This window comes from Mustela lutreola, chromosome 1, assembly GCF_030435805.1.
Source record: "Mustela lutreola isolate mMusLut2 chromosome 1, mMusLut2.pri, whole genome shotgun sequence".
NCBI classification, from domain to species: Eukaryota; Metazoa; Chordata; class Mammalia; order Carnivora; family Mustelidae; genus Mustela; species Mustela lutreola.
Genome location: NC_081290.1, coordinates 167,289,964 through 167,312,206, shown reverse-complemented (window position 1 = coordinate 167,312,206; position 22,243 = coordinate 167,289,964). Strand labels below are relative to the sequence as shown.

General features: G+C 43.2%; 1 protein-coding gene and 1 long non-coding RNA gene across 15 annotated transcripts in view; one reads left to right on the top strand and one right to left on the bottom strand.

The window, feature by feature from the left end:
* Positions 1-2,403: 2,403 nt before the first annotated feature.
* LOC131834429 (uncharacterized) lies at positions 2,404-3,163 on the bottom strand. Its single transcript, XR_009354866.1, has 2 exons — positions 2,935-3,163; positions 2,404-2,831 (listed from the first exon to the last, which is right to left on the bottom strand). It is a non-coding gene; the product is annotated as an uncharacterized LOC131834429 (long non-coding RNA).
* A 4,561-nt stretch (positions 3,164-7,724) lies between these two features.
* LOC131834376 (conserved oligomeric Golgi complex subunit 2-like) overlaps positions 7,725-22,243 on the top strand; it is a 37,773-nt gene continuing 23,254 nt past the window's right edge. For 3 of the 14 annotated variants that reach the window (XR_009354828.1, XR_009354826.1, XM_059178971.1), the window contains exon 1: positions 7,830-8,211. Coding sequence is in view for 2 of the 14 variants with exons in the window: in XM_059178971.1 (XP_059034954.1) it covers positions 8,005-8,211 (207 nt within the window). In the remaining 12 variants the exon portion in view is untranslated. Of the gene's footprint in view, positions 8,212-22,243 lie in introns of all 14 variants that reach the window. The other 11 variants (XR_009354847.1, XR_009354842.1, XR_009354840.1 and 8 more) reach the window with 9 other exon arrangements.

The following is a 22,243-nucleotide window of genomic DNA, read 5'->3' as shown; positions in this document are numbered from 1 at the left end:
AAATAAGACTCCTGTTACATATTCATGGAGAAATATGCTGCAGGCAGCTGGCCATGTAATTCAGCTCCAAGGGCGGGACGTTAACTTCAGAGCCTTCAGCTTCTACAAATAACTTAAATCAATGATGCTAAATGGAATCGGCTAAAGCAGTGGTTTTTAAACTGGGGCTGGGAGGCAAGGAGTTTTGCTCCCAGGGCCGACTGAACAATATCTGGTGACATTTTTGGTGGTCACCACTTGGGGAGGGGGGTGCTGCTGGCATCTAGTGGCTAGAGACCAGAGATGCTGCTAACTGTCCTGCAGGGCACAGGACAGCCCCACAGCAGAGAATCACCCACCAGGTATCAATAGTGCTAGGTTGCGAAAGCCTTATCGAGAGAGAGAGAGAGAGAGAGAGAGAGAGAGAGCGCGAACGCATAGCTACAGAAGACCCAGAATCAAGCTCTTCAAAGGGGCGGAGATGAAATAGAGAAGCAAATTGAGAATACAGGTCCAGGATGGTAGGAAGAGAAACCATGTGATTAAGAGGGCAGTAAGGAAGCGGGAACCTAGAGACACCGAGTACATCCACGTTTGCTAGTGATAGGCGTGTATGGTGCATGGGCCGCCTATGAGAATTCACACACCTTGCACATTTTTAAGTGGGCATCTGAAACTTTTTAATCATAAACTTTTCATCACAATATATGTATATTTTATTAACTAGGTGTTGAAAATATTAAACATTTAAAAAATGAGATAGAGGGCACCTGGGTGGCTCAGTCACTAAGCAGCTGCCTTTGGCTCAGGTCATGATCCCAGGGGCCTGGGATGAAGGCCCACATTCCTGATCAGCAGGAAGCCTGCTTCTCCCTCCCCCGCTCTCCCTACTTGTGTTCTCTGTGTGTGTGTGTGTGTGTGTGTCTCTCTCTCTACCAAATAAATAAATAAATCTTTAAAAAGAAAATGAGATAGGAAAGGATCGACTTCATTGGAATAACATTTGCTTGCTACAATTTGATTTTTTTTTTTTAAAGCAGAACAGTCTCATTTTTTTTTGTTATTTTATTTCCCAAACCACACTGGAATGTAATGAAACCATTAAAATCCTTACTTGTGCCTTTCCCTATTATGTCCCTAAAAATATGTAGTTTAATTTAAATATGAAGGAATGAGTGTCACTAACCAAAACTGATTGTTATTCTGATGTCAGAGCACTTCCAACATCTGCCCAAATCCCCTTTCCGATGTTAACCTTCACCCTAATAAGGAGAGGAAGCCCTAAAGGCAGAGCCCCAGGACTGCCCACAGAAGGGCATTATTTGAAACAAAACTGGTATTTCAACTTTGGTATCAGCCCAAGTCCTACACTCTAATAAGATCTGAGAGGAGTGTCTTGATCTTCCAGGAAGGAGAGGAGTATCCTAATATCAGAACCAAGAATGGGCATATCATCTATCCTACAGAGCACACATGGAGTTTGGATCTGGAAATGGACTCCCTTAAAATGATCTGCACATAAGGATTCTTTATAGAGATTTTTCAACTACCCTTGGGACATGGTACCCTACACCCTCAGGTGTAGACAAATATTTTACAAGCTATGCTGGGAATGAGGGGGGGAGAGAAATATGGAGGTTGTTATAGGAAGATAGAAGGTTAAAGGAAGTCTTTGTTTTGGGTTTTTTCCTTTTGTTTTTAAGAAAAAGGTCATTTGTCTTCTGACTGGAAGGAACCATTGGAATGAGAACTTGATATTGACCCTGGGAGTGGAGTCCTGGAGAGGGCTGGAGGGAACAAATCCCAGACACAAGGAAGAACAAACCCCAGCTGGAGATGCCTGCTCTTCTCAATAAACCTGCTCTGTCTTCAACTCTTTCTGTGTTTCTTGTACATTTCTCCAATTACCATGTAAATTCCATGATGCCAGGGACTTTTCTATTTCGTTCGCCACAGATTTACAAACACTCAGGGCAGTGTGTAGCACACAGTAGGTACTGAATAAATATTTGTTGAGTAAATGTCTAAAAACAAATTAAAAATGGATACAAATGTAGGTATAGATATGATTGGGTGGCGGTAAGATAAGGGAATTCCTGCACAAAGGGCTTTTATTTTCTTGAAGTGTGACACTAGTGATGAAGTTTTGGAACACAGGTGAGGTTTGGTGGGGTGAGGTCCAGAGGCGATGGCCAAGAAAGGATTCTTGAGACGTCTTAGGTGCAAATGGTGGTTTTATTAAAACACAGGGACAGGACCCAGGGGCAGAAAGAGCTGCTCAGACAGAGGCATGGTTGACTGGGAGCTGAGGAAGGTGAGGACAAAGGGGGTGTCCAGAAGGACTGTCATATGCTAAAGAAGAATTTCAGGATAAGGGAGACCTGGTTATTGTCAAGTCAAGGCTGTTTTTGCCTCTAATGAGGGAAAGCATGAAGACAGTCGGGAGTTTCCTGGAGATATGTTACATTCCTCCTATCACACATCCTTGTCAGTGGGCTTTGGGCTTAGAAGAAATTCAGTTTTATTACACTTACCTCCCCCTTAGCCTCCCTCAATTTTATGGAGGGGAGGGTGATGTTAGGGCTTCCGGAAACTGAGGTATGGGTGTCTGGAAGTCAGGCTATTGATGAGAAAGCTTCTTCCTGCCTTGTAAGTCGCTAGGACATTCGTAGATGGAGGGAGACTCCTGTCCTGCAGGACTGGGATCTCTATCAGTTAAGCATCGTTTTTCCTTTAGGGCAGCCAGGAGCGCATGAGGAATGTTACAAATATGGCATGGGGAGAGGGTGTAGGGTGCCAGTTTCTGCTTTGTCCTAAGCTTGCCTTCTGCTCCCTCATCCCTAGGACAGGAGCTGGGAGTGAGGTGACATAGTTCAGAAGAGGTGGGGGTAGGGATTGTTGAGGCAAGTCTTGAAGGTGTGAAACGGTCATCCATTAGAGGGAAAGCAAAATCACCGGAGAGACAAGGGAGTTTGAAGCCAGAGTTGAGTATCCACTGGAGAATTGTGGTCAAGTGTTTTAAAGTACAGCAGGTTGGCTCAGCTGTATGATTCCTTCCTGGTTTCTGGTGCATGCCGCTGGCATTGGTAGAATCCTTTCTAAAGAAACAAAACAAAAGAGGATAAGCCATTCTTTCACAAACGATGATGAATCAAGTTTTGAACATGCTGGGTTTTGAGGCACAGGTGGGAATCAGTGAAATAGCATGAGTAGGTAGTCAGTTACACGGGCCTGGTGGGTAGGAAAGAAACAGATGGTCATGTATCAGTGGGAGAGATGTTGGCTAGGGAATGGGAGCTGAAACCAAGGGCACAGTTGATATCTCTACAAAGCTTCTAACAGAGCCAGACACAATCGGCGATCAAGAGAGGGTAGCTTGGAAGAGAAAGGTTAACTGAACCCCCGGGGAAACCCTCATGGGAATGTCACATGCATTTCTCAGGCATGCCAATGTTGACACAGATTATTGTAACTTCTGGGGGCCAGAAGCCATGTCTTTGAGATTCATTCATTCTCTGCCTCTGGCATAGCGTGGGCTACATTGAAGGTAATTCTAAAATTCATTCCAAATTGATTTCATTGCACTTTTCATTTACCAGAATCTTGTCATGGTTTGCTAGTGTATCATTTTCTCGAAAAGATTAAATAAGGACCATTTTACAAATATGAGATGAATGCCTGAAGGGATTTTGTTTAATTCATTCATTAGTTCGGGAATCACTAAGATGTTACCACCACTTCAAGCAAGAATCTCAAGGCAGACACATATACAATCAGTAATACTTAAAGGAATTTGCTTTGATAGATGCAAATAGAATGCAAATGGATGCAAAACTGCCTTCTACCAAAGGAAAGGGGGTCAACTGTACTTCCAGTGGACAAAATTCATTTACATATAGCTAGACAAGATCATCTGCATCTACATCAATTATGTACAATCTATAGAGTTGCAAAATAGCTCAAAGACAAGAAAGGCACAGAATATCCCATAGAATTGGTCAGCCCAGAAGGGTACATGAGACATCACCTGTTTTCCCTTGGAAGACACTATAATCTTTTAGGTTCATTTCAATGTCTTTCGTGATTTTGCCTATGCTTTAAAAGAAAGAAAAGTTACCCTTATCATTCTTATTAGTTTGAAAAAAAAACTAATAAAATATCAGTCTGTTATAAAATACACATGGAAGAATGTTCTGGCACTATCATACCCAATTTGGGGTACTAACTGATTAGGAAGATGAGGCAGAATTTGGGAGCCCGTAGGATGAGTCTGTTTCCGGTTGGAAAGGGAAACATTTAAGAATCAAACTACATGACCTCAAATCCACTCTGGAATGAAACAGGTTATAAGGAAAATACAGAAGATGTTGAAATGGACCTGTTGGCTCATTGTGAGATTTCCTGGTCGAATGGAGACCTCTACCATGATGCTTGTTCTCCATGTCCCACCCATCCCATACCTGCTATCCTGGCACCAAAGGGACACCAGACTTGAGGCTCAGTCTCCAGTTCCAAATGGAAACCCTCTGTTCCCACAGTAGTGGACAGGATGACTCTGGTTGCTGGTGGAAGCGTCAGCTGCTTTAGTCCAACAGTTCAAGAGAGGATCAGAAGAGCATAAGGACGATATTGGAAAAAAATGCTCGGACGAATTTCTAGAACACAATATTTCTCTTTGCAATTTTTGAGTGTTCTGTAGCCAACCTGCCAAAAAAAAAAAAAAATGTGAAAACTATAAATAGAGAGGAGTGGGAAGGAGAAATGGGGACCTGTCACAGTGCCAGCAAAAATAGGGAACTGAGAATTTTCCAGAGATTCAGAGTCAAAGGGGGTTAATATTTACTTAGAAAAGAAGTCGTGGGCACAAGCTCTAGGATGAAACGAAGGCAAGAGAGGCAAGTTAGGGAATTGAGAGAGAGAGAGAGACTTGAAGATAAAAAAAAGTCAACTTAAAGTTTCATTCCTCATTAAGGAAAGTACAGATCAGAGAAGAGGGGAGAGACTGGGATATAGTTGATCGCCGATTGTGTCTGGCTCTGTTAGAAGCTTTGTATCCACTTTTTAATTTCATCTTCCAGCCTGTTTCCTGGATTCCAGCTTCTATTTCCTATGAAATAGGTACCATCACCAAAGATGAGAGTCAAACATGTAACAGTAGTCAAATCTTTAACAGCGCGGACAACTAACTAACCAAAAGCTGGCCCGGGGACCCCTGCAGAGTCAAGTGTTACACGCCCAGTGCCTGGATCGCGAAACCATGGTAGGGATCTTGGGAAGGGTTCAGGGTAGGGAGACACACAGCAGGTTCTGGCCAGAGGCTAGTCACCAAACTTTGTGTGGCTGAAGGGGTGTGTACCAGCTGAATGTCAGCTCCCAGATGAAAATGAGGGAAAAGTCCTTTGGGAAGGTTTCTGCTGACTCTTTGCCTTTCCTTCGTCCTCCCCAGGGTGTTCCATTAGCATTGGGGTCTGGGTCTTGCCTGTTGCTCCTGGCTTTGGTGGGCCACGCCACTGCCACAGCCAGGGCACCAAGTGGCAGTGCACTGTATGGGGTTTTGACTGTTCCCTCCTGACTCTCGGAAGGAGAACAGGCAGCAGGGATTTTCATTCTTTGTTGGCACCTACTCTCTTCAGCAACCCCAAAATCAGTACCCCACGCTGCACAAGCTCAGGTTCATGTCTTTACCAAAGGCCGGCAATAATTTCAGAAAGGAATGACAATGAAGGTAAAAAACAGTTCAACTACTCGCTCATCTGGACTTCTAGGGCAGGTGGGGTTCCCAGACAACTTTGTTCCGTCGGTCTGGCACCCTTGCCCCCCCCCCCTCGGTGCCTTGGTGATGAGTGTGGGCCTTGCTGTTTATGCTGCCTGAATTTGCCCTTGTCGCTTATTAGCACTGTGGCCCTAAAAGTCTGAGAGGCTAAAAGTCATGCCTCTCAGAGCCAATCAGAATAGCTTATTAGACCTATTGATTCTGGCATAGTGGGCCTGTGTGAAAAACTCTCTTCTTCATCCCTCCTCCTTCTCAGTCTTCCCCTCCTCCACCTCTTCCTCCTCCTTCTTTGATGTGTAAACCAAGGTATTTGGGGAGCAGGGAATTATGTGATGTTTGGGATTTACTTTAAAATATATTCCAGACCTCCCCTCTTCCCCAAAAACAAAAATACAGGCACTTTGGGGGCAGTAGAAGGAGGAGGGCCTATGAAACAGTTGGGGAAGCAGAGTGATAAGTACTTGGAAGGGCCGGGATCCTTCTGCTCTATACACTTTTTGTATGCTTGAGAATTTTCAAAATAAGAGTAAACAAACAAAGACCAAATAATGAGGCTTTCATTCCCTAGATCCAAATGACCACAACAGGGCATAGAATGCACTTTCATAGTTGCTCCCCTGGCAATTTATTCTGATTCTCCAAATAAGATTCCAGCTCTCATCCTACCTGTCATAGTCTCTGGATATTGACTGTGAACGTTTTCCTCAACAAGGCCTTGCCAGGACCACTGCTAGGGAATGTATTGTTTCAGATTCTGTACTCAGGTTTTAAAGATTTTATTTATTTATTTATTTATCAAGGAGGTGGAGAGCGAGCACAGGCAGACAGAATGGTAGGCAGAGGCAGAGGGAGAAGCAGGCTCCCTGCTGAGCAAGGAGCCCGATGTGGGACTCGATCCGAGGACGCTGGTATCATGACCTGAGCCGAAGGCAGCTGCTTAACCAAGTGAGCCACCTAGGCATCCCTGTACTCACGTTTTTTTAAAAAAGGGACCAGTTTCCCATTTGGAGTGACTCGAATGCAAGACTCACTGTAAGCCATTGTCTTGCTGTGTCCCATCCCTTTCTAAGGACTGCTCCTGCTATTTCTGGGAGATCACAGCATTGGGAGGAGCAGCCCAGTCCTGGGCTATTACAGCAAAGCTGCAGCCTGAAGGGTGCGCGTGCGATCTGTGGTTTGAGCTGTCAGAGTCTCACGGAGAAAAAAAAGAGAAATGAATCATCATTTGACCATGACATTCCCACTAAAGGGGAGGACAGTGGGAGAAAGAGCAAGGGAAGAGGAAAGAAAAATCTGAAAATAAATGTGGGGTAGATGGCAGGAGGAGGAGGGGGTCTCGGAAATTGGGGGCAGGTGTGGCGATCGAACCAACGCTAGCCACAAACACACGATTCCGCCCATTCTAGAGCGGACTGGACATAAACATGCTCGCACATCTACTTGTCCGCTGCGTTTTGTCGGCCGGCCGGTAGAGAGGTGATTCTTTAAGAGCTCTGAGAACCCAAACTTGTGGCCGCCCCGCAGGTGAGCTGAAGTGGAGCTGGGAGCTGCCCAGACGACCCGAGGCGGCCAGCTGACCACCTTCCTCCCTACAGATCGCTGGAGCCAAGCTCAGCGGGGGAGAAGCCACGCTCGCGGGTGGGTGCCGGGGCTAAGGGTGGAAGCCGGGTTCCCACAGAGGCCTCCGCACCCAGGCGGCTGCAGCGGCGGCGCACGGGGACCGGAGGCCTGACACCCGGACGCGCCCCCCTCTCTGGACAACCGGCTGCAGAAGTAAAGGGCCAGCATCCCGCCACGGCTATGCTTCCCACGGGACAATCTCGGGAGAAGGTCCTGGAAGAGGTTCGCAGGCCGATTTTCCGAAGGAAAGGGCGAGGTGGGGAGGGAGCGCCCCTGACCCTCCCCGCCCTCCCCTCTCCAAAAAACCTGGCATAACCAGCGGCGGGGCTGCCCTGCAGAAACGTAGGCGAGGTTGTAGTGTCGCCCTCCGCCGCTCGGGGGCAGGATGAGCTGCTGGCTCGACAGCAGCGGCCCGCACGCCTCTCTTGGCGGAGGCAGGCGGAGGCGGGCCTGCGGCGTCCTCTTTCATTGGCCGGGAGAGGGCGCTGCCATGTTGGAGGAAGCGGTGCCTTCTGTGTGGTGGAAACGCCGTGGCTTCACCCATAGCGTTGGGGAGCGCAGCCTCCTACCTTTCCTCCTCGATCAAGTGTCGGTGCTGAGAGGCGGCGACTGGCGGGATAGAGAGAAGTAAGATGAACCTGCCCAAGGCGCCGGACACGCTCTGCTTCGACAAGGACGAGTTCATGAAGGTGCACGCCTGGGCTCTGCTTCCCGGAGCCGGCCGTGGGTGGCCTGCCCTCCTTGGCCCTCCGGGGTCTCTCCTCGGGCTTCTCCTGCGGGCTTCCTGGGCCGTCCCCGCCCCGGACGGGTCCTCGGCGAGGACCTCACTGCACTTCGCAGTGAGTCTCTTGGCCTCGGGTGGGCGAGGTGCAGCCTGGAGAAAGCACTCCTGTGAAATCGTGCACATTGAATGAAAAGGCCTGAAAGTTCAGGGCAAGTGGTTTTGAGCTAAACGTAAAAGCCCCGGACCCATAGGACCCGCCTCTGGTACCGTGCGGCACAGTCAGACTGCCGCTCCCCCGGCCTGACAGAAGCCTCCCAGTGCTTTGTGCCTAGAAGCTGAGTGTGCATTGAACACATCTCTGAACGCACGTACTTACCAGGAATCGGGTCAAAAAGGCACTTAACCTAACGTTTATGCCTGACTTTCGTCTTAAGCTCCCGGAATGAGAAATCTGAAAGACTGTACTGTCCTTACTGGTTCTGGTCCAGTACTACAAAGCATACCAAGCTCCTTTTCTAAAGTTGCCCTAATTCCCTTGGTGAGGTCAGCCTGAAGCTGGCAGCAGATAACTGTAGGACATAAACTTACAGAATAGAAATTTAAACTGTCAAGACTTTACTGACAGGAAAGGTTCATCAGACATAGCCTTGAAAATGTCCCAAGGTTTGAATCAGAGCCAGGAGGAGCTTTATCTGTTTTCTGTATCCCTCTGGGTCTGTACTTAAACTATCAAACGTATATGTTTAATTTCTAAGGATTGGGATTTAGTAGCTGGTTTCAGTGTTAAAAAGTTTTGGCTCTGTAGGTACCTAAAATTCTGAAAAGAGTTTGAATTTCTTACTTTTTTATGGCTTCAAGTCATAATATGTTTTTTTCTTTTTTGGGTTAACCAGCTAGTTCCTTTTTGATACTTGCATTCAGATCACATCTCCCAAACTCTGGCTTTAAAAGTGCTTATGTCTGGATCCTCTGCGGTGTGGCCATATCATTTTTCATATGTAGGGATGTCTAGACGAAGGTATATTGTACTCTTGTTCTTGTATGGTGATGTTAAGCCACTGTAATAAAAGGTGTAAATTGAATGGAGTGTCTGAAGGAGAGCACAGAGTGAATTCTTTGATCCAGAAACCTTTTGTTAACAAAGGACACGTGATGAGGAGAGAGGTCATTGGAAGAAGAAAAGACACACACACAGACTTAAAGAATGTCAAAGCACGGAAGTCTCTTTAGCTTGTCTGTCTTTGGACTTCGTCAGGCTTTCTTTGGGCCTAACACTAGCATTTTCTCGCATTTCCTCGCCCTGCCATCTTTCTCACTCTGAGCTGACAGAATGCCTTTGGTCAAAGCAGCTTCGGAAAATAGAAATCTCAAAATAGCAGTTCTAAAGTAGGACTTAGAGGTAGGAAGAGAGCAAACTGGGAAAGTGGCTAGAATGCCAGCAATTCCATATTCCTTCAAGGCTCTGACATTTCTGAATATAATGTACAATTTGTAGTGTTAATGAACGTGACCCTTTCATACATAGAAGGAAAATACATGGAACAGCTGTTCTGTGTAAAGTGGTATTGATCTTCTATGTGGGAGCTGGAGATAAAGGTTATTTGCAATTTGTGTTTCCGTCAGAGAGATGTTTTGTTAAGTTACAGTTCCGAGGCAGAAATGAGTGGAGAGCTTGCTGTCGGGGTTGTATTTCTACATAGTTGTCTTGTTTGGCACATTTTGGAATGAGACTGAGATGGTAGAAAGGGAGATGGGGTGGGGCTGCGGTTGCACCTTGGACACTGCATACATTGAGGGGTCCACGTTGATGCAGTCTTCACGGTAGTGCTGCAGCCAGGTTTACAGCAGGAAGTTGCATGGTCATATCTGTTGAGTTCGAGCTGACTGGTGGCAGGAGACTACTTAAAAAGTCATGTTTATGAGATCTAATGAGAAATAGAAGGGGAAAGGTATGCAAAAGAGGTAGGTGATCAAAGTGCAGGAATGGCAGATGGGGAAGGGTCACCTGGGGCAGAGGCACTGGCAACATCATACTTTGTCGGCTTAGAAATATGAAAATCCTTTGGGTTGACAGCCAAATAATAGATGAGCAGGACATAAGGTATTGGTAGTAGGGGGAGAAAGTGGCATAACAGATAAATTAGACCATTTACATGGGTGTGCTATTGACATCACATGTAGCCTTCCTCTTCCATCTCAACATATGACTTCATCTCCAGTCGTACAGAAAAATTAGCAGCCATCCCAGGGGACCTCCTCCATCCTGCTGATCATGATCCCATTCTTGTATTTGTCCCCTTCTCCTCCTCGCCTGGTATGGAGAGGGGCTCTCCTTCCTCCTCGGGTTCAGTCTCCACTCTGGCTCGGAGTCCATGCCCTCTCGCCCTTCCAGGAGCCTGCAAGGATCCTCTCCCCTGCACTCCTTCCCATCATGCGCTCCTGTTTGATTCTCTCCCACTTGACTGCCCCACCTCTACGTATTGTCCTGTCACTGTCGCGCATCACAGCCAGTGCTCAGGGGTTGACTTGACTTTCCCACCTTCCACCCTTCAGGCCCTGTCGTTCCACTAAAGAGTTCTTACCAAAACCGTTTCTAAGTCAGAGCACCTGACCTTTCTCTGTCTCTTTACTCGACATCGCAGTAGACCAAATGCTCTGCATTGCTTCCTGTCTTTCTTCTACCTCTCTGATGTGCCTCCTGTGCAAAGTCATGCTCCTGGTAGCCACTGAATGCTAATTATGGGCTCAGCCCTGTGTTCCTTTCTTTCCCTAGATGACCTTTTGTGCAGCTTCATGACCACCTATCAGCAGGTAAGGCAGATTCCTGTCTCTGGCCCACACGCCTCCTGAGCACCAGTTCTGTGTATCGGACTTGCTGACCTTTCTTCGCGGATGTGTCTGTGGCCCTTAGACTCATCAGGTTCAAGACGGAATTCATGAGCACCTCCTCCACTGAAAACCACCTTTCTTATTCTATTGCCTCTCTCAGTAAACACTTCATCCGTTTAGCCTGGAGTCGGGAAACCAGAAGTCAACTCCTACTCTGTCACCTTTCCAAAATCTAGTCTGTCACACCAAGTCCTGTGGATTTCGCTTCCTAAACCTCTTGAGTCCATATACATCTTTCCATCTCTTCTCGTACCTTTGCAGAGCGCCCTTGCCATCACACCGTAGAAGCTTCTCACCCAGTCTCCATGCGCCTTCCTTGTCTTTCTGGCCCCTGGTCTACACTGCAGGCAAGCCACTCTTGTCAGAATGCGGATGTGATCTTCTATGTACCAGGTGACTGGTCAGTCCACCAGCTCTTGAAAAACCATTTTCCCATGCACTCGAACATATTTCAAAGAGAATTAGTCCCCCATGGGGTAGTTTTCCTTGGTAGACAGTTTGTTTCTGTGCTGAGCCAGTCTGCCTCCTTCGAACTTCTTTGTGTCAGCTCCTCTCTGGAACCTGTGGCTTCGTTGGCACCCCGGGTAGGCACATGAAGACCTTTTCCATGAGAAGTGAAGGCAGGAGCCCTCTGGACTGTGAATGTATGTACCCTCATGTTCCATAGGTAAAAGAAACGTGTGTGGGTGTGGGGGGGTAAGTCCTTGAGGCTCCTCCCTGTTCTAATTGGGTGAACTGGGAATTTTGAGACAGGCAGCAGGTCCTGTGTGTCCTTGTTTGCAGGGAGCATGCATTCTGATGGACAAAACGGAAAAGGGGAAGAATGAGCAGCTGCTCAGATCTGTTTGTACTGTGCTGGCTGATTAGCTGTGACCTGCAGATGTGGGTCCCATCCTCGGCTCTGCTCTCTGCCTGCTTATGTCTGACTTGGGGCAAATCACTCGCCTCCGGCCTTCTGTTTGCTTGTTAGTATAATGAGGTGGTGCTTATCTATGTGATCTTTGCCGGCTCCTCTGAAAAGACTCTAGTCCATCCTGGCTTGCAGATAAGGAAACTGAGGCCTGAGGTGTGATCACTCCCTTTAAAGCCACACAGCTAGTTGGGGCCAATCACAGGCCAGATCTCCTGACCCCCACGCATCAGTCCTTGGAAATCCTACTGTAATATGTTCCTTTCCTGAGGCCACAGGTGGGAACTGAGGGAAGTGGGACAATTAGAACATTAAGAATAGCGCAGAAGATGGCACAATGTCCACATGCCTTGGCACCTGCATTTCACCAATAGGGCCACCTCTTACCTTAGAAGAAGTTCCCACAGGGCTGGTGATCTGGATGCCTGGCCTGGAGCTTAGCTATGGTAAATGGGACCAGAGGGAAGTGATGGCTGTTTGAGGTGGACTTTGTTGACAGCAGCTGGAGATAGCAGCTGACAGAGGAGGAAGAGGGAAGAGTGACAGACGGCAGATAGCTGCAGGCCCGCAGGTCAGCCACTGTTGCCCAGGGTCGCCCATCCCCAGGAGCTGTCTTCGTATCACAGGAGCTGAGTGCTTACCCTGTGGGCTCTTAGTTCGATGTCATGTCTTGATGACAAGATTCCATTCTCTTCCGCATCAGTTTGAGACAGACATCATAATGAAATTCTAATTAGCCAAATATGGAATGTAAGCCTGGAACTCATTTTATAGAGAAATTTTCTTATGTGAACTACTTTCCCTGATGATAGAGGAGTTGTGACGATGTAACATCAGATAAAGTTTATCTGATTGGCACTTGTAAGAAGGGTTCCCGGCAAAAAAAGAACTGCTTTTTTGTTGTTTTTGTCCTCCCTTTTGATCTTTCCTTTCCATTCCTTTTTTTTTTTTTTTTTTTTTTTTTTGTCTTGTGAGCGGTCATCTGATTTATAAAAAGATGCAACAAAAAGTAAAATGGTACAAGTTAATCAGTTTCAAAACATAAAAACGTGAGTGTCTTTAGCCATAGCTCAGAACAGAGGAACTGGGTAAGGAGAATTGCTTGTATCAACTGGCAATAAGAAAAGTTGGTAAAGGAGAGCTGAGGAACTCTATTAAGACATAGGAGTGAGGGGCTCCATCATCATCTGGCATTTGCTCAGTGTCATCTATATGGTTAGAGATGTCCATGATGGGAACTCCAGCAATCTTCTGGGTCTGGGTCAGCTGATGCCACAGTGTAACACTCTGAATTACTTCCGTACTGAGCAGTCATCTGCATAGTTTGTCTTGTGTGTACATGGTAATCGTTTGAATCTTGGCTCTTTTGCAATCCTTAGAGCCTCTTGATACTTTCACCCCGGTTTCTCAGTTTCAGCCATTACACAGTCAGTTGTACATCTGGTACCTTGGACACAGCCCGTCCATCATTGACCGGTCAAGTTTGGCCTAAATAGAAAAGTTGATAAAGTCAGTACCAACCAGGATGTGGTAAGTCGGCCCAGCTGTGTGTTTATATTGGAAAAAGCAGGAGGGATGTTGGGGGACTTCTCTTTCCTTGAGTGCATGGGAACCTTCTTTTCTTTCTTTTCAGATTTTAATCTGTCCTTCTCTCGGAGAAGGATCTCAGAGCTAAGCATTCGCTTCCCGGTCACATACTTTCTTGCTTTCTCTTGCTTCCCCATGTTCACACCATGCCCATTTCTCCTTGCTTTTGATTTTCTAATTCACTCTTTGTAGTACCATAAAACTTATTTAAATAAAATGTTGGCCTACTAAGTTATTGATTATTAGTAAGTTCTTTGTTCAAAATTTGAGAGCAAGAAGTATTATGTAAATATATCTTTTTGTTATTTAACTAGTCTTACAACATTTAGCATCAAATTTCTTGAAACATTTAAACAAATTAATCAAAACTGGGGCTTGAGCTCTTTCTTTCTTTTTTTTTTTTTTTTTAAGTAATCTCTATACCCAACATGGGACTTGAACTCACAACCCTGAGATCAAGACCTGCACGCTCCAGTGACTGAATGAGCCAGGTGCCCTTTGGGCTTTTTGTTTTTAAGTTCCTCAGGTGAGGGGGTGCCTTAGTGGCTCAGAGGGTTAAGCTTCTGCCTTCAGCTCAGGTCATGGTCTCAGGGTCCTGGGATCGAGCCCTGCATGGGACACTCTGCTCAGCATGGAGCATGATTCCCTCCCTCTCTGCCTACTTGTGATCTCTCTCTGTGTGTCAAATAAATAAATAAAATCTTAAAAAAAAAAAAAAGTTCCTTACGTAATTCTAATGTGTGACCAGTTTTGAGAACTCTAGCACTGGATAATTCCTTTAAATAGCTCAAGAAATTAATTTGGAAAAGCGAACTAAAAGCCTAAATAGATTATGATTGGTGTTAAATTGAGGGGAAAACAGAGATAAAGAGAAGGAATCAGCTGGAACAGAGTGTAATTAGGTACTCAAATATTTGTTAGATGGATAAATACATTTACGGAATGTAGGGGTTTTTTTTTGTCTCTTCATAAATATGTCAAATAGGTATATAAATTCAAGAAAGGAGTTTGATATAAAATTGATTAAAATGTTAGAACAGAAATTTTTTAGAATTTCAGTGTTACTATTTCATGATGCTTTTAAGATGATCTCTCTGTAGATGGTGGGAAAATCTTGTTAGCATATGTTTTTAATTTCTCAAGCTTGAATAATTTAATCACCGAACAAAGATTTAGAATGAGTTTTGGGAGACACAAGTCCTAGATTATGTCCCCACATAGCTGGGTCAGAGATTTGAGAGCAGGCGCTGGAGGGAAGAGCTCCAAGGACATTTTTGTATACATGCTGATACCTTGGGCGGGAACACTCTTCCCACACTTCCTGTGGCTAGCTCCTTTGTGTCATTTGGATCTCAACTCATTGTTCTATATTTTCTGGTTCATCCAAGTTAAAATACATCCCATTTGTCACTCAACCTTTACTGTGTCCTGTTTTCTTTTTAGCTGTGATCACTATTCATTAATCACTATTTGATCACTGTTCATTAATATAATGTTTGTTTACATATTTATTTTCTCATTTCTGCATTAGAATATCTGCTCCTTAAAAGCAGAGACCTTGTCTTTTCTTTTCATGACTGTGTCCCCAGGTCTTAGAGCAGAACTGGAGTTGCATGATAAATATTTGAGGAATATTTATGGGATATACAGGGACATTTATTCATCTCTGTTGTCCATTGTTTTCAAGAATGGTTAGAAACACACACGTACGTGAGCTCACACAAACTTTCTATGTCTTTCAACCCCTATGTAGTGTGCAGATTAGTGCTTAACTATTTTGGTTTCTTGTCTCGATGAAATGGGACATGTTTCAGGGCAGAGCTCATAAATTTCATATGCCCTCTTAGTACTTCTCATCATTACAGAGTGATGGTTCTGGGGGATTCTGCTTCTCGTGGAGATAGTATATAGTGATTTTATAAGTCCATGTATCTGGGAAGGAGTGTTTTACTTCTTGGCAGCTTAGAGAACTTCAATCTTTCCAAATTCCATGTAATTTTCATAGCATTAAAGCTACTAATTTCAGATTATTGGTAAGTTTTAAATGATTAATTCCCAGGTTACTTTGAATTAGTCTTTGTTTGCCATCCCTGATTGCAGCTAGTTAGTAAAGTAGCTAAACTTTTAAACTCTACTTGGTTTTAATTTTGAGTGATGTCACTGCTTCTCTGATGGTTAATGGTTCTTAATTACCTGCAGCTTGTCTGGTTTGCTCATTTATTTTCCTGTGTTCCAACACCTCTTGTGATCTCCCAACTTCTGGCCTTTTGGGGGATTTGTACTTTAACTGGGTTCAGATAGGAAATACCCCTGAGTACAAAGAGAAGATATTTTTCTTCTAACTTCACTATCTCCTATTATTAATGTATTACATTGTTGTGGTACATGTGTTACAACTGATGAACCAACATTGATACAGTATTAATTAATAATCCATGGTTTACATTAGGGTTCACTCCTCTTTCTATAGTTCTGTGGGTTTTGACAAATGTATAATGTTATTTACCTACTGTTGGTATCTTACAGCCTAGTTTCATTGCCTTGAAAAACCCTTTACCTCATCTATTTGTTTCTTCTCTCTCTGCACCCTCCTCGCTCACCCCTCAGCCTGGGATCTTTTTACTGTCTAGAGTTTTACCTTTTCAGAGGCACCTGGCTGGCTTAGGTGCTAGGGCATCTGACTCTTGATCTTGGGGTTGTGAGTTCTAGCCACCACATTGGGTATAGAGATGACCTAAAAAATAAATAAAAATAAAAATGTTGGTTAATTTTTACCTTTTCCAGAATGCCATAGAGTTGGAATCATATAGTATTTAGTCTTTGAGACTGGTCTTTCACTTAGCAATATGCATTTAAGGTTCTTCGAAGTCTTGTGGCTTAATAATTCATCTTTTTTAATTGTTGAGTAATCCGTTGTGTGGGTGTGGCACAGTGTACCTGTTCACCTACTGAAGGAGATTGGATTGCTTCCAAGTTTTGGCACTTCAGAGAATAAAGCTGCTGTAAACATCCGTGTGCAGGTTTTTGTGTGGACACTAGTTTTAAGCTCTTTTGGGTAAATACAAAGGAGCACAATTACTGATCTTATAGTGAGAATGTGTTTAGTTCTGTGAGAAACTGCCAAGCTGTCTCACACAGTGCCTCCCATTTTGCATTCTGACCAAACAGTGAATGAGAGTTCGGTTGTCCCACATCCTTGCTAGCATTTGGTATTACTAGTGCTTTGGATTTTTTATATTCTACGTGATATGTAATAGTACCTTGTTTAAATTTGCAATTTCTTAATGACATACAAAGTTGAGCATCTTTTCAGATCCTTTTTTTTTTCCTTTTTTAAAGATTCTATTTATTTATTAACAGCACAAGCATACGGAGAGGTAGCAGCAGGCAGCGGGAGAGGGAAAAAAGCAGGCTCCTCGCTGAGCCGGGGGCCCAGTGTGGGTTTCAGTCCCAGGACCTGAGCTAAAGGCAGATGCTTAACTGACTGGGTTTCCCAGCCACCGCTCTTTTCACATTTTTAAATTAGGTTTGATTTCTTGTTGCTACTAAGACATCTTTATATTATATTTCTTATTTTAAGTCCTTTACCATGGATGTGTTTTGCAGATATTTTCTCTACTCTGTGACTGGTCTTTTCATTCTCTCTCTTTTTTTTTTTAAGTTTTTATTTATTTATTTGTCAGAGAAAGAGCGAGCGAGAGTGAGCACAGGCAGACAGAGTGTAAGGCAGAGTCAGAGGGTGAAGCAGGCTCCCTGCAGAGCAAGGATCCCGATGTGGGACTCGATCCCAGAACACTGGGATCATGACCTGAGCCGAAGGCAGCTGCTTTACCAACTGAGCCACCCAGGCGTCCCGTCTTTTCATTCTCTTAACAGTGTCTTTTACAGAGAAGTTTAATATTAACAAAGTCCCTCTCATCAATTTTTTTCTTTCGTAGATCATGCTTTTGGTTTTATATCTGAAAAGTCATTGCCAAATCCAAGGATCCCTACATTTTTTTCTTATGTCATCTTTAAGAAGTTTTGCATTTTATGTTTAGGTTTTGTGAAAGGTGTGAAAAGTTTATTTTTATTCTTTTCATTTGTTTGTTTTTTCTTATCAATGTCCCATTGTTCGGTTCCATTTGTTGAAGACTGTCCTTGCCATTGAGTTGCCTTTGCCTGTGTGTGTGGATGTTTTTCTAGGTTCTCCACTCTGTTCCAAGCACCTGTCTCTTTTGCCAGGCAACTTCTGTCTTAATCACTATAGCTTTAATAGTAAGTCTTGAGATTGGGTGGTGGCAATCCTCAATTTCCTTTTTTCCCCGCTCTTTAATATTTTGTTGACTACTCCTGGACTCTTGGTTTTCCAGTTTTCCATCCAAATTTTAGAGTCAACAATTTTGTATCCACAGAATAACTTCCTGGCATTTTGATTGGGATTGCATTGAGTCTGTCGATCAGTTTGGGAAGAACTGACCTCTTAACAGTATTGAGTGTTCTTACCCAAGATTATGGACTTCTTTCCATTTCACATCTTACCTTGCTTGTTATCTTTCATCAGAATTTTATACTTTTTCTCATATAGATCTTGTGCATATTTCGTTAGATTTGCACCTAAGTATTAATTTTTTTTTGGTATGCTAATGTAAATGGTCTTGTGTGTTTTTTTTTTTTTTATAAGCCTAATTAATGTGCTTTTTTTATTTATTTTTTTTTTTTAGATTTTATTTGTTGATTTGTCAGACAGAGATCACAAGCAGACAGAAAGGCAGGCAGAGAGAGAGAGAGGGAAGCAGGCTCCCTGCTGAGCAGAGAGCCCGATGCGGGACTCGATCCCAGGACCCTGAGATCATGACCTGAGCCGAAGGCAGCGGCTCAACCCACTGAGCCACCCAGGCGCCCCTGGTCTTGTGTTTTTAACTTCAAATTCCACTTGTACATTGCTGGTATATACGAAAGCAATTGACTTTTTAAATTTTTTAATTAAAATTCAATCTCATTAACATTTAGTGTACTTTTAGTTTCATTGTTAGAATTTCGTGATTCATTGGTTGCATACAACACCCAGAGCTCATCCCAACAAGTACCCTCCTTAATACCCCTCACCCAGTTACCCCAACTTTCCCCTCTCCAGTAACCCTCAGTTTGTTTCCTGTAGTTAAGTCTCTTGTGATTTGCCTCCCTGTTTCTATTTTTCCTTCCCTTCTCCTATATTCATCTGTTGTTTCTTAAGTTCCACATGTGACTGAAACTATATGGTATTTGTCTTCCTCTAGTTCCATCCATGTCCTTGCAAATGGCAAGATTTTGTTCTTTTTGATGGCTGAGTAATGTGTGTGTGTGTGTGTGTGTGTGTGTGTGTGTATAGCACATCTTTATCCATTCATCTGTTGATGGACATCTGGGCTCTTTCAATAGTTTGACTATAAACATCGGGGTGCTTTTGCCCCTTCAAATCACTTTGTGTACTTTGGATAAACATCTAATAGGGCAATTGCTAAGTCGTTGGGTTGTTACATTTTTAACTTTTTGAGGAGCCTCCATACTGTTTTCCAGAGTTGCATTCCCACCAACAGTGTAGGAGGATTCCCCTTTCTCCACATCCTCGCCAACATCTGTTGTTTCCTGACTTGTTAATTTTAGCCATTTTGACTGATGTAAGGTGGTGTCTCATTGTGGTTTTGATTTGTATTTCCCTGATGCTGAGTGATGTGGAGCCCTTTTTCATGTGTCTGTTGGCCATTTGGATGTCTTCTTTGGTCTGTTCATGTCTTCTGTCCATTTCTTGACTGGATTTTTTTGTTTTTTGGATGTTGAGTTTGATAAATTCTTTATAAATTTTGAATACTGGCCCTTTGTCTGATACATCATTGGAAAGCAATTGACTTCTGTATTTTAACTGTGTATTGTGCAGACTTGCTATAATCACTTGACTAGTTTCAGGAGGGTGTGGGGTGTGAAGTCTTTGTATTTTCTGTAGACAGTCATGTCATCTGTGAACAAAGTTTTATTCTTTCCCAGGTTGTATACCTTTTGTTTCCTTTTCTTACCTTTTTTCATTAGTTTGGCCTTCCAGTATAGTATTGAATAGTAGTAGTAGGAGGGACATCCTTGCCTTGATTCTCTGTCTTCTATTTTCTCAGTATTAATATCATGTTAGCTGTGGATTTTTGGAGACATTCTTTATCAAGTTGAGGAAGTCCTCCTATTCCTAGTTTCCTGAGGGTTAATAATGAAGAGGTGTGGATTTTGTTAAATATTTATTTTCCTCCCTTCATTGATATGATCATGTGATTTTTTTTTCTGTTGACATGATGGATCACATTGATTTTCTAATGTTGAACATTTTCTAATGTTGCATACCTGGAATAAATCCTACATGATCCTGGTGTATAATTTTTTAATATAGTATTTGCTTTTATTTGCTAATTTTTGTTGAAGATTTTTGTGTCTGTGTTCATGAGAGATACTAGTTTGTAGTTTCTTTTCTTGTAGTATTGGTTTTGGTGTCAGGGTAATAATGATCTCCTAGAATGATTTAGGAAGTATTCCTTCTAGTTTTACTTTCTGGAAGAGATTTTAGAGAATTGTGTAGTATTCCATAAATGTTTGGTTGAATTTACAGTGATTGGGATTGTTAGCAGTAGCCCTCCCTTCTTTCATCTGATATTAGTAATTTATGTCTTCTACCTTTTTTTCTTTGTTTGCCTGGCTAAGGGTGTATCTGTTTTATTGATGTTTTCAAAGAAACAGACTTGGGGTTTATTGATTTAAAAAAAAATTCCTGGTTTTAATTACAATGATTTCTGCTCTAATTTTTATTTTTTTCTACTTCCTTTAGGGTTTTTTTTTTAATGATTTTATTTGACACAGAGAGAGTCAGTGAGAGAGGGAATACAGGCAGGAGGAATTGGAGATGGAGAAGCAGCCTCCCTCAGCAGGAAGCTCTGATGCAGGGCTCTGTCCCAGGACCCTAGGACCATGTCCTGAGCCAAAGGCAGATGATTAACCAACTGAACCACCCAGGAGCCCCTCCTTACTTGAGATTTGATTTTGTTGTTGTTGCCTAAAATGGAAGCTTAGATTATTGACTTTAATCTTTTTTTTCTAATATTTGCATTCAGTACTGTATTTTCCCTTTAAGCAGCATTCCACTCATTTTGCTACATTGTATTTTGTTGAGACTGGTCTCCTGTCATTTAGAAGTGTGTCATTTAATCTCCATGTATTTTGGACTTCTTCAGCTATCTTCTGTTACTGATTTTTAATTCCATTGCGGTCTGAGAACATACTTGGTATAATTTTTATTTTTAAAAATTTGTTGTGTTTTGTGGCCCAGAATTATTCTGTCTTGATGAGTGTTCCATATGAGCTTAAGAAGAATGTGTGTTGCACTATTACTGGGCGAAATTGTCTGTGTACATCTGTTGTACGGTAATTGATGGTGGTGTTAAGTGTGCCATATCTGGACTGAATGTCCACATCTGTCAAATCCTTGTTGCCCTGCTGCTGGATCGGCCCATTAATGATGGAGAAGTGTTGAAGTCACCAGCTGTGATAATGGAATTGTTTATTTCTCCCTGCAGTTCTGTTAGGTTGTCTCTCACCTGTGTTGATCAGGCACACATACGTTAAGGATAATTGTGTCTTCTTGGTCAGTCGATTTCTTTATCATTATGTAATGCTGCTCTTTATGCCTGATAATTTTCCTTCTCTGAAATCTGCTTTGTCTGAAATTCATGTAGCTACTCCATTGTTCCTGTGATTAGTGTTACTTTGGATTTTTTTTAATGTATCCTAGCATTTAACTTGTTGATATTTAAGTTGTTTCATTTTTCATCAAAATACAATTCACAAAGCATAATAGTTGCCATTTTAAAGTGTACTCTTCTCTGGCTTTTAGTATATTTACTGTGTATATGGTACATACGTCACTTCTGTCTAATTCCAGAATGCTTCCATCACCCGAAAAATAAACCTCTTAGTTCCAATTCTCCCCTCCCCTTATTCCCTGGCAATCATGAATCTACTTTCTGTTTTTATGGATTTGCCTTTTCTGGAACATCTCATATCAGTGGAATTGTATAACATGTGACCTTTTGCGTCTGGCTTCCTTTAACCTGAGAGTAGAATGTTTTCAGACTTCACTCGTGTTGTAGCATGTAACAGTTTATTCCTTTTTATGGTTGTGTAAGAGGCCCTTCCACATTTTATGTATCCATTCATCAGTTGATGAACGTTGGGTATATACTCTTTTGGCTGTTACAAGCAGCGCTGCTGTGCACATTTATGTATAGGTTGTGGCAGGAACATCTGTTGTCAGTTCTGTCGGTGTCATACCCCTAGACGTAGAACTGGGTAATTGTACGTGTGTAACTTCTTGAGGAGCTACCGAGCTGTTTGCTGCCTTAGCCACACTGTTTTACATTCTCACCGACAATACAGGAGGGTTCCAGCTTCTCCGCCTTCTTGCCAGCACTTCTCTTCTTCTTTTTTTTTTCTTTTTCGTTTTCTTATTTTACCGTAGTTGTCCTAGTGGGTGTGACGTGGCATCTGCATGTGCTTTTGATTCGCATTTCCCCAATGACTAAGGATGTCGAACATCCCGACATGTGCTCTTGACCGTCTGTGTATCATCCTTGGAGAAATGTCTATTCAAGTCTTTGGCTTGTTTTTAAATTAGGTTATTTGTCTTTTTGTTGTTGAGTTCTAAGAGTATATTTGCATATTCTGGTTATTAGGTCCTTGTCAGACAAAGGATTTGCAGATACTCTCTCCT